This window comes from Fusarium vanettenii (assembly GCF_000151355.1).
Source record: "Fusarium vanettenii 77-13-4 chromosome 4 genomic scaffold NECHAsca_19_chr4_3_0, whole genome shotgun sequence".
NCBI lineage: Eukaryota > Fungi > Ascomycota > Sordariomycetes > Hypocreales > Nectriaceae > Fusarium > Fusarium vanettenii.
Window position 1 is genome coordinate 59,625 of NW_003315866.1, and position 12,009 is coordinate 71,633.

General features: G+C 51.6%; 3 protein-coding genes across 3 annotated transcripts; 2 read left to right on the top strand and 1 right to left on the bottom strand.

Annotated features, from left to right (window-relative positions):
* The first annotated feature begins 369 nt into the window (after positions 1–369).
* NECHADRAFT_100265 (uncharacterized protein) lies at positions 370–1,391 on the top strand. The gene has a single exon (XM_003045394.1). The coding sequence runs from the start codon at positions 667–669 to the stop codon at positions 1,009–1,011; it is 345 nt and encodes a 114-aa protein (XP_003045440.1). The 5' UTR covers positions 370–666; the 3' UTR covers positions 1,012–1,391.
* A 5,689-nt stretch (positions 1,392–7,080) lies between these two features.
* Positions 7,081–8,290, top strand: NECHADRAFT_39463 (uncharacterized protein; the record flags this gene model as incomplete). The annotated part of the gene is made up of 3 exons (XM_003045395.1): positions 7,081–7,209; positions 7,304–7,384; positions 7,472–8,290. 3 exons carry the CDS (start codon positions 7,081–7,083, stop codon positions 8,288–8,290), a joined length of 1,029 nt encoding a protein of 342 aa, XP_003045441.1.
* Positions 8,291–9,446: 1,156 nt separating this feature from the next.
* NECHADRAFT_79518 (uncharacterized protein) lies at positions 9,447–10,831 on the bottom strand (the record flags this gene model as incomplete). Its single annotated transcript, XM_003045534.1, has 3 exons — positions 9,447–9,659; positions 9,718–10,509; positions 10,637–10,831. The coding sequence occupies 3 exons, from the start codon at positions 10,829–10,831 to the stop codon at positions 9,447–9,449; spliced, it is 1,200 nt and encodes a 399-aa protein (XP_003045580.1).
* Between the last annotated feature and the right edge of the window lie 1,178 nt (positions 10,832–12,009).

Sequence of the window (12,009 nt, forward strand, 5' to 3'; positions counted from 1 at the left end):
CATCTCCCTTACTCCCACAGCAAGGATCGAGAATCGTGAAGCCGAACAGCACGAGTATGCGAACCCGTGCGTTCACGTCAGAGAGCACTCATGCGACGCTTGTTGAGAGATAGATCGTCGACGGGCAACCTTTGACGTGGATGTGAGTATGGGAGAGACCTTTGTTCTTACCCCTTTCCAGATCGTACTGAAGTCTTTACCCCGGCCAACTATACGCGGTATGAGCTTTTCATAGGTTGTTGAAGAGATAGATACTTGTTGATATGTTCCCAATCCTGCGAATTAATAGAGAGAAAGAAGCTTTAAAGTCAAAGGCATGGCGAGGGGGATGTAGAGGTCCATCCTGTTGTCTACTGGGAGGTACACCCTTGTATAGGGCTTTTAGGGGGTCCGATTGATGCATCTTTCGTCTACCATTCGATCTGACGTAAGGTCTTGAGATCCAAAGCTCCCTTGATCTGGGAATCCATGTCATATTGGTCACAAGCAGGGGGTGAACTCCTCCTCTCCCATTGGAGAAGTTCCGTGGAGAATGCCAATGTCGATCAAATGACGTGTTGCATCCTCAACCAACACAGGACGATATCTTTGCACAAGCTTTATGTTAAAGTTGACTCTTGACTTATCCCTCAAGCCAAGCAAGCTTCTACGCCTTCGACCACCATCATGACATTCAGAAACCTCAACGAAACCTGGCGAGACGTCGTCTTCCGAACATACGCCCAAGACCACCAAGACGATGTTCCCTTCCCCATTAAATATCTCATACATGCTCCTGAGTGGAAGAGAGACATTCTCATCGAGGTTCCTAAAAAGATCGACGTCAAGGCCTATCGCCACTCCGTGCTCAAATGCACCATCGACCTGCGTTTCCAAGACCCTGTCTATGATGACGAGTATATATCGGTTCGGCCGCGTGTGAGGAAATATAACATTGACAAGGGTCGGGAGAAGGCACTTGAAGGGGAGGCTAGTCAGGGCGATGCTAGTGTTGAACGTAGTGATTCTTGAACTACAGGGCACGATCGGTCTTGGTCGAAAAGCTGTCATTGGGATAAGACGAGATGCTCGGACTCAGTTGGACGTTCTTTGATAATGTCGAATTGTATCTACTCCGTGCTGTTCTAAATAATTAGCTACCGGATATGGTTCAATCGTCTCATAGAAAAAGAGTTGCGATCATTGCAAGTGTTGAAAGCCGCATGGTCAAGACCATGGGCACATCCTTCAGAGCCATGGAGCCGTTCTCGTCATCAAATTCCATATCGGGGTTCACCACAGCCTTGATACAGTTCATCTGGCTTTCGGGCTCGGGGATGGTGTCGGAGTCTCCTGGGAAGAAGACAGTCAAGATAGGAACCACACTGTTCACGTTTTCGTCGTCATCTTCCTGTGACCTAGATTAGCAGGCAGTTTCTTGTTGCAAGACAAAGGTACGAACCCCGGTTCGATCCACCATGTATGATTCGACCTTTGTGAGGCTGTAGTTCTTGGGGGAGACTGGCCAGCAGTTGGACGTTGAGTTCTCCTTGCGCGAGATGGGCTCGGGGGCGTCTGGTCCTGACAAGGCTTGCGAGATTGTGAGTACCTAGATGTATGGCTATAGGTAACCTTCAAGTACTTACGCACGGCGGTTATGTTATTCCAATCTCTATCCCTAGCCCATGAATAGCAGCCAGGGTCCATGGTCTCCAGCAGCTCATCCTTCACTTTGTCGCATGCGTCCTTGGCAGAGAGACCGTCGATGTCAACGGCAGCGGCCTGCCTGTTCAAAGCTACCACGCAATCTTTCGACATGGCCTCCTCGCAAGTACCCTGTGACGTCCTACTGGAGCCTTGAAAGCCAACTCCACCGCTCACGTTTCGGAAGAAGATGGCGCATGCCGTCACGTCTGAGAAGTTCGTCTCAGGTGGTGCGCCCAGGTAAAAGTTCTTCTCGAACGTGGGCGAGGTGGAACTGTCTTGCTCGGCGCCATAGAGCCATGAGAGGCCGGGCCAGGAGGAGTTGGAACTCAAAGGTATCCGCGAGAAGCCAACAGCTGTGTAGTCCTTGTCTGCTAGGGTGCAGTTCGCCCATTGGTATCTTGGAGTGCCATCGCCGAACGGGCAATCGAGATAGTCGCATCCGACGATGGTCTGGGGGAGCTCTTCCTGGGCCGCGGTGGTTCCGTATAGAACTCCGGCGAGACACAAGACTTTGAGCATCGTTTGAGAGTGGGGAGACGTCGTGATAGATTCGGTTTGTCAACAGCTTGTTGGCTTGTCGTTCGAACCTATGTGAAGGAAATCCGTCAGAATATATAACTAGCAGGAGACGGATGAGGACATACCGAGCGCTTCTAGATGATCGACCGAAGATCTTATTCTTTGAGGGCTGACTGAGTGATGCCCAGGAAGGCTGAATGATCGACATCCTTGGTAGCATGGCTGAGTGTGGCCGCCCCCGTCATCATGGTTTTGCCCGACTTCTTGGCGCCGAGACCCTACGGAACGAGTCAGCCAAGAGTTTTCAACGTCATTGCACCATATGGCAACCAACTTGCACTGCCTCCCACCGTAAACTGGCCTTACTATTCCAGCATTGTTATTCAGAGAGGCCGCTCATGGGCGTATGATAATGCGCCTGAGGATATTAGGCGGTATCATGTGGACGAGGAAGGATCTGGACAGGTGGCTATGTAACCCACAGCAACAAATCGGTGCCCTCAGGAAGTAAGAAAGACCAGGAATCCAGAAAGCTGAATAGACAAAGGCATCTAGTGGCACTTGGGAGAGAAAGATCGCAGTGACGACAAAGGGGGCTTTCAAATAAATCAAACAATCAAAGGCAAGGGGAGCAATCCGTTGCAGTTTGATATTAATGGGAACAACATTTTTCCTGCCCAAGCCGTAGATGGCAGTGCAGCCGAGGGTGGCTTCGGCAGCTGGCAGTGTTTGCCTGATATTCCATTCAGAGATAGATTACATGTCTTATCGGAACCATGACTGCTTTACCGCTTTGAGTCAAATGATGTAATTATCTTTGAAAACACAGTGGTTGCCCTTCTGTTATTTTTAATTATACCGCCCCTTGCCCCTGAAGCTCATAGGCTCGGTTCTTTTCAGCGTCATTTAGGCCACTGTCATATCAAGAGTCCCTTGAAGGGGCGCTGACTTCAACCCCCAAATTCTTCTTCTCTCGAATCTGGAGAATATTTTCACCAAAAGGCACAAGCCGTTCAGGCCAGATCCTCTCCTACTAGGTTCGTTCATCTTCCCCCTCTGCCTCGTTAATCCACGGATGAGTGACTCGCTGCAGACTGCCGCTGATACCATGGAAGCGAATATTGAACAGCTGCCTTTGCTCTCCTACGGAATATACGGTGTCCTGAAACTTCGAGGTGCCTGTCAGGTTCGATGTCACTAATGCCGACGGGCCAGCAAGAATTTCCTTCGGAACTTGAGTTCGTTCCCATACAGTACAAGTCAGGGGCACAGGATTTCCCAAGACCAGAGTGACTACCATTATTCAGTTGGACTTGGGACTTCAGTTGGCAAGCTGGGGAGCATTTCTCTTGAAAAGTCCCCGGGATGAGCGCTGATTATTTCTATATTACAGAGATCTCCTCGAAATATCTATTCAACCTTTCTTCCCACCGTCCCCTGCCTCTGGGCCGAGAACTATGTGCGCCCGGCACAGACCATAATACCAGAGGATGACCCGATCCACTGGCCCTCTATAGACGAACGCGACCCTCTGCCACATCGCTCCCTTCCCTCGACGAATTCATTGTATGTCTGCTGACTACACGCGAAATCCACGGTTGTCAACACGAACCCGGCCTCAAATCGCATCCTGCTCGAACACTACGCGAGTTTGACTAGTTGTATGGTCTACAGCTGCTGAATTTTTAGGGTCTGAGAGGTGTGTGCTATATCATTACACAGGCACTCGTCTGATCAGGTCCATCGACGTTCCAGGTCCGCAGGCTATGCCCCTTGTCGTATCCCTCCATCCCAGACCGACACCGGTCGAAGAACAGCCCCCGTTACCGAGTTCAATCGAGAGCCTATATAAGCCAATACACGAGGAAATACAACGAAACATCACCACGAGAACGAGAACGAGAGCGAGCACGAATATCCATACAAGGTTCTTCTGGGTGATCCACTGGGCATTTTCCCTTTCTCAGACTTGAGGACCACCACAAGGACAGAAGATCCGGCGATGTAGTACTTTCCTACTCATCTCGAAGGCTCTTTGAAAAGCCCAGAATGATATTGCATAAGCCAGGCTCACCAGGCGGTCTGGTTCAGGGGCTCCCCAATCTACCTTCCACGACCACTTTGCCTAGCAACGTCACTCTGCTTCAATGTCACAAACACTTCGGGATAGTACAAATGGAGTTGGCAACAGAGAAACGTTGGTGGAAATCTCATCTAGCCCGCCAGTTTACTGGTTGAAGAACTACCCCTGGCCGGTTTGGACGGATCTGAGAATGGCTGAACCTATGTCTCCATTGAGGAGAGAAACGGGGCACGTCTTCTGCGTTCCCCTTTTTTATTGCTTGTACTCATTTAATTTTTATATATCGCAATTACAAACTATCATCGCAACGGTTTGCCCTTTTCAGGGGCTGTCGCCCTGTATCGTGCCCCCTCAGAGTTCAAACACGTATCTTTCGGGAGTTGCAGGCGATGTACTCCCAGGGATCGATGGATTCGGAGGGAGCCAGACTGATATTGTCATAACGGACCCGGTTAGCAGCCCAGTGCCCCTATTCTCGTACTCGGGGGTGCTTCTTCGGCGTCCCGCGGAGCGAAGGATCGAAATTCTACCCCAACACTGTGCTCTGAACATATACACAACAAGCAAAACTCCTTTTTATTTCAATATAAACCTATTGTGCCCGTTTCGCATTCCCTGAGGCCCCGGTTGTTCCTGGCTCTATACCGTGAAGAAGGGCAACGCTCGATCTAGGCCACCCAACAACCAAGGGTATTTATAAGCTTGGCTACGTGTACGCCACCACTTGCTCTAGAGTTGGAAATCCACTCTAAGTCTGTAGGTTTTATCCTTCTTAGCTTTCTCGCAGCAGTAGGAAATAGCCTTTTCGCTCGGGGGGTTCGTACTCGCTCGCAGAATGGGGCTTCAACTTCGAGCTCGGTGGTTTCGGTCGCTGGGGGACAAGAGGACAGGGGGTTTCGATAGTTTCAAGATCTAGCTATGTTCTTTGTCAACGCGAGCTGTTAGCGTCAGCCGCTACCTGGGTGTGTCGGATCTTTTGGGGTGTACAACAGCAACCATACTACAGGAGGGCCAGAGAGTTCCGTACCTTGAATGCTGAGGGATATACCGCCACGTGGCAATGACTTCCCAGAAGCTAGCTGTGGTACGCTCCCACTATCCATGCATGGCTTGTAATGTAATGGTGTTAGGCCTATCGTTAGTTGTCCCTGACGCTCATAAAATTGCTGCGTCTAGTCCTAGCACATGATGAGTGGTGATTCATATCGTACCAGGGATCCCAGTCTGGCTTTCCGGGACATTGAGGTACCACCTGCCCTTTCCTTTGTTGTAAGTCTTGCATGGCTTGCACGTGTAAGTCGGACCCTTGACCCAGTCCTGCTGTGCCACAATGACCCCAGACGCACAGGGGGTAGACACCCAGGGAGCTCCGGGGGTGTTTTCTCTTTCCCCAAATTCTTCAAGACTTTGGAACGTCTCCTTCTGCTGGTGCCCGTGGGCTATAAAGGATGGATCGTCGGTAGGATCGCAGGGGCTACCTGGGTGAGTAAGGGGTGTCAGTAACATTTCTGCCAGGGATCCACGGGACTCTCAGCACTTACACGGTGCCTCTGGTACATATTTCAAGCGTATCTTCTCAACCCCTGATCATTTCTGGGGTAAATAACTTAATAATTAGGTGTGGCGTCTCATCGAAATCTTGCATGCGAGAAACACTCCGAGCCAAGTTCGGCTCGAGGGGACTTGGAGGGTTCTCTCACCAATAAACAAATACCTAGGTACATACAAAAGAAATCTAGGCGGTCAGGTTCTCTTTCTCGTTGCCACCTTGGTAATGATCGACAAGTGGACGGGCGAGCCACCTGTGTACGACATGAGTTCCAACTAAATCACCAAGCCAGGCCCCTGTCTCCCGTCCCCAAAGCCGGCTACCTGCTTCAGCAAGGCTTCCAATGGATCTTTAATGACTGACCGCTCATCCTTGACCGCAATTTCGGTGCCAAGATTTCTTCTCTGCTGTGATCCCGTGGGAATCTTCTGGTGGCAAGGTTCCACAACGTGCTCTAGTGACACCGCATGCATATAGACGTGTCATCGGGGAGTTTTAAGTATTCGGAACGAAAGACGGTAGGCCAGGGTGACGCTAGGGACGGGACGGGTTATCGGAAATGGAGATGGCGGTCGGAGAGTCTAGGATTTGTTAGGGGCGGCGCCCACGGGGAAATCTGGTACTACTCACAGGTTTCCCGGTTGCTCCATAAGCCTCAGAGGAACCTCTTTCCTGCTAGATCCTTGGTTACTCGGTAAGGGACCAAGGAACTGGGTGAGCGAACTAGGGAGAGGAGTTTGGGCGTGAGGCAAGATGCCGGGAGGTCAGAATTGTCAACAGAGAGGAACTGAGCAAGGCTGAGAGTGCACCATGCTTCAACAGAGCGTCGAATATGTCAGTATGATGCACGAAGTTTTTGAAAAAATGTTAAAAATGGCAAGATAAAATCAAACAAGGTGTTGAGCCAGGAGAGCACAGTTGCACGATATTCAAGGTGCAGTATCGGAGAATGCTCAAGCGAGGAACGTTATAGTGGAGATAAGGCGGTTACAGCAGAAGAGAAGCGCTGAAGGTGTCAGGGTCCAGGGGCAGGGAGCCTAACGTCAATGGTCCGGATGTCTTACCCGTGCCGCCATCGAACCTTGTGGAACCTTGTACCCAGGTACCTCGCCCACTGTCTTTTTCTCCCGCACCAGCACAAACAGACAATCCACCTCAGAGCAAGCAAGTTCACGTCGCCAACTCGTCACTCCTTTGCCCGGACGTTACGGCCCCCCTCGGTTATATCTTCTCTCGAGACAAGATGCCGGGTATTCTCCCCATCAATGACCTGCCTAGACTAGTCTCGGCCGCGTTCTCACGCGCCCTTGGCCAGAAGGAGCTCACGTTCTACTCCACTGAGGTGGCTGTCCTGACCCTTGGCGGGGTCCCTGTAAGTGCCGTCCCCCTGTTACGTGACATACATGACATTCATCGATGACATACATGTTCCCGTGTGATCCTTGCAAGTACTAACTTCTGTCCAGTTTCAACTGCGCTTCGCTCCTGGTCTCTCACGCAAGCCTGAGCCCGGTGCCGCTCCCGCTGATCCCCAGCCACCGGCCCAGGTTGAGACGGACCCCTATCGCGTCCTCAAAGCCGATGAGTACTTGGTCGAAGAGATCAACCGCCAGCATCGGCTAGAGGCCAGGAAGGCTCGCATGCTTGCTTTCGACCCCTTCAAAAATCCTCCCGAAGCCCTCCGTATCGCGGACCTCGGCCCTTCCCATTGCCTTGTCCTGAACAAGTTCGCCATTGCAGCTGAGCACTTCATCCTTGCCACCAACGAGTTCAAGGATCAGGACCATTTACTCGAGAGGGATGACTTTGCGGCCGTTCGTGCTTGCATTGATGGATATGACAACGCTGACGGCGGTGACGGCCTTTTTACTTTCTTTAACAGTGGCGAGTTCTCCGGTGCCAGTCAGGCCCATCGTCACATACAAATGATACCCATCTCGCGTATGAAGGATGGTCTGGGACCAGGCTCACCTTGGTCTGTCATTGCCGACAAGCTCACTGTCAAGGACAAACAATTTGGGACCATCGTGGCCAAACTCCCCTTCACAGCCATCGCCCGCAATATCTCCGGCATGGATGCTGACCAGCTGCACTCCACCTACCTTAACATGTACCAGAAGGGCTGCATGGTCGAAGCTACCATCACACGCCATCCCAAGCATGATAACGAACCCTCCCTAAAGGGACCGTCTCGCATCAGCTATAACCTCGCCATGACCAAGGACACCATGGTTCTTCTGCCCCGTCTATCCGACAAGATTCACCTCCAAGACGCCGAGGGCAAGCCTTTCGGGATCAAGCTTTCTGTCAATGGTACCATCCTGGCTGGCACCGTCCTGGTGAAGGAGGAGCGGGACTACCAGATCATCCAGAAGTTTCCTGGCGCTCTCAAGCGCGGTCTTGAGCGTATTGGTGTTCCGGCTTACCTCTACCCTGGCCCCCTGTCCCTTTAGAAGCGGTCTCGGCCGGCTCGGTCTAGATAAATGGGAAGTCATACTCTGCAGTTCACTTGTGACTGATGCTGGAAGTTACTTCTGATCCAACGAATTTGAAGGGAAAGGATTTCATGTATGTACGAATGGATATGGATCACGGTTTGCATCATGTTTGATAATTCAAAGCATCTACTCAACTTAATGCGTGCTCTCTTCCAATGCTTGTTCGAGATACTGTAGCAGTTCCAGGGGAATGGAAGTGATCAGCTCAACAACCAAGATTCACATGACCCCCATCAAAAACCAGATGCCATTCCAAATGCACTGGACCGCACTCGACCCCAGCTGGCAAGCGTGCAAAGATTTTTCTGCATGCGCTGGATTCTGCAATGTTCCTCCACACGTGACCTTGCCCTCTCTCGCTTGGAGAGCCACACCACAAGATGCATTTTGACAACCCGGATGAAGCACTGGGTGAGAGCCTGGAGAATTGTTGGCCAGGGGCTGAAAATGTACCGCGGCGCATTTTGCGACCACGAACACCTTCACCGTAGATAAAAAAGACATGAATGGAGATAATTTGGTTCTTCGACTGTTGATGTGCAAGATAAAAGAGTCAAACCATCAGAGGGCTGGTTTATCGTGGAGTGTCAGCCTTGGTGTTTGTGAATCCCCTCGTGCAACACCAACAGCCTGCAGGCACCACCACCATTGACAACAAAGAAACAAGTCACGATGCATTCAAGTATCAATCAAGACCAAATGTGATGTGAAAAATCAAATTCATATAACTAGAGGCAGCCTGTTCATCCTTGTGCTGGGTACCATGCCCTGAAGCTATCTGTGGTTGACTACTCTACTCGGACCTTGCCCTTGATCCTTCCGAGTGAAAACCAGATGCTGTTGAATGTGTGATGAACCTATGTGCCTTTCCATTTGCCTTGAACTTTTGTGTGTGCGACCTTGAACCCCTTGCGCAGCGATCATCATCATGAAGAAAAGAGAATCATTAGAGTACATGAAAGAGCAAATGCAACCGTGAAAAGTCAAATCCTTGTGAGCCACCGTGTTTTTTTGTGTTTTGGAAAGAAGCAATCGAGAAGTTGTGAATTGGGTATCAACTCGTTAGTCGTGAGAATCGTTACCATCGTAGAGCCTTGGACAGAAGTGATGTTCAAGCGAAGGTGATGCCCCTTCGTCTGGCTTCCTGGTCGGCGGCGTAGACGTCGGCGAACTTCTTGGAGATAGTACCGCTGCCGAAGTGGTAGCTGGCACCGCGGTCGAACATCTGCTGAGCGAGAATCTTCCAGGGAGGTCGCACACCACTCTCGGGTGTCAGCTTGTTTGCGGTGAACCAATCGTACGTAACTTTGCGAAGCAGCACGATCTGTAGAGGGAGATGATTAGTACAAGTCAAAAGGCAGTTCAAGGTGGATATGACTTACGTCGTTGTATTTCCAAGTGGGACTTCGCAGGCGATGCTGAGGATCCTTGGTAAGCGTGCGCCACCTACCCCGAAGGGTAGGCTCGGCTTCGGAGAAGCCGCCAGCTTCCTTGATCTCCTTATATGTATACCCATCGGCTCGGCGATCAAGCAGGTACCGATCCTTGGAAGCACGAGTCCCATCAGGCCGGGGGAAGCTTCGAATGTCAGGGCGAGAGTTGTTGGCGGTCTGATCAACCTGGGACTGGACCTGATTGTTCTGGATGTTGTTGAGTCCGGAGAGAGCAGCGTCGGCGAAAGTGGGGATACCGTCAATCTGCTCGGGCTGGTCAATGTCCATCTCCTCGCCAGACATCATGTCGTTCTCTCTGAGCCGAAGCTGGTTCTGGAGATCGACGATGACCTGAGCGAGTTGATCAGGGGGGAGAGTGCTGAGGTGAGCAATGGCTGCGACATTCTCAGATGACATGGGAACAGGGTTGGGGAAGAGACCGATGGAGTCCTGGAAGTCGGCAGGCTCGCCCTCGGCGTCAACGTCATCCTCGTCGTAGGAGGCAATGTCGGTGTTGTGGTCAGAGTCGGCAGCTTGCTCGATCTTAGCGAGGTCAGCGGAGGCGATGTTGGCGAGCTGGTTGGTATCGAGGTGGACGGGTTCGAAAGCAGGGAAGACAATCTCAGAGCCGACGTTGTTCTGGATACCCTGGGCAATGGGTTCCTGAACGGCAACGGGGGCAGGCTGGATGTTCTGCTGGACGTGAGGAGCAGCAACGGGGTTGTTCATGGCGTGACGCATCTTGGATGTTGGTCAGTTATCAAAGTCATAGGTGAAGCCCAAGACAGAAGAGTCAAATGGTAGAAGAGGGGAAGTGCCAAGACGAAGAGAAAAAGATGAAGACGAGAAAAGAAAATAAGATACATACCATGACATTGCGCTCAAGAGCAGGGTCAATTGGGAGTGGCGCTGCAAAGGGTGAGTTCGGACCAATGTTCCAGCTGTCGTTGTGCTGCTGCAGCATGGTCTGCCACTGGCGATAGCGCTCGAGATCCTCAGGGGTGATGCCGAAGTCGTCGGTCTCGAAGTTCATGTTGTTGAAGTCCATGCTGCTGAAGTTCATCTTGTCGTAGAAGGGTTGACCGCCACAATGTGCGGACAAAGAGGGATCTGCAAAGGTGCCGGAGCGTCAGTATACAATAGAGGTTGCATGCAAAGAAAAAGAAGAACAAGGTCGGGTGGGTGGTGAACATACTTGATGTTGTTGATGGGTTGATGTGAAAGAGATCTGAAGATTTGCTGCTTGGATAAGGAGCAAATCGAGAAGATGATGTTGTGAAGTCGGAAGGGAAAGGGAAGAGGTTGTCAGAATTCAGAGGGGGATTATATACTGGTGGCAGAAGCCCCCCTCCGGCGAACGACTTGATGTCTTGATCAATACGGTTAAAAACCATTCTGAGAAGAATCTGATAAATATCCCAAAATGGAAGCGTTGATCGTTCGCCCAAGGGAAATCTGAGCACAGGCTGAGAAGGTTCTAGGCGCACTGTGTCCGCAGAGGTTGGCCTGGGGCCAATGGGGGACCTCTGAGATTGACGGGACAATGGGGGGCGCAGGCACCGGCAGACGGTTCCTCAGGCGTCGAACAGGGGTCTATGCCTATTCAGGAGAATTTGGCAACGAGCAGGGATGGAATCTGAGGAAGATCTGAGAAGAATCTGAGGTGACATCTGAGGTGGTGCGTCCCCTTGGATCTCTGGGGGGACAGGCCGTCTGATATACCTGCTCGTCAGCCACGCCAGCGCCGATTTCTCTTCGCTCGAGCACGCAACACACTCGCCCCTGGCCTGCAGTTCCTCGACAGGCTATTCCAGCGTCGTATTTTCCTCTTCCCGTGGTGGAGGCTCCCGGGCAGACGCTCGTCGCCCATTTCGCCTGCATGTTTTTTTCCAGTATCTACGTACCCCCCCTGCATCTTGAGCATCGTAGGCAGTGCATATCGCTCTCGAAATCACCCCCCGTAGATTAAATGTATCCTACTTTGCTTGCCTGCACCCGTGGCGCTTGCTGGCTGTCGTCGTTCAAATCTGACCATATGGGTCCAAGCCCGTCATCTGCGAACCAAAGCCACACGGGTCAGAGACAGTGCAGGGGTGACACTTTAAAAAAATCTTGGCAGCCACTCGGCATAATCGTTGCAAATATGAGCCGTTGAGAGCACGGCATCTGATGCCGGGGGGAGGTGGGCTAGCTGCAGGTGGTGGCACTCGCTCAGATCTGGCCCTAACCTGGGCACTGACG

What these genes read in the sequence shown, in the direction of transcription:
- NECHADRAFT_100265 (XM_003045394.1), top strand. Translation starts at nt 667, where the DNA reads ATGACATTCAGAAACCTCAACGAAACCTGGCGAGACGTCGTCTTCCGA.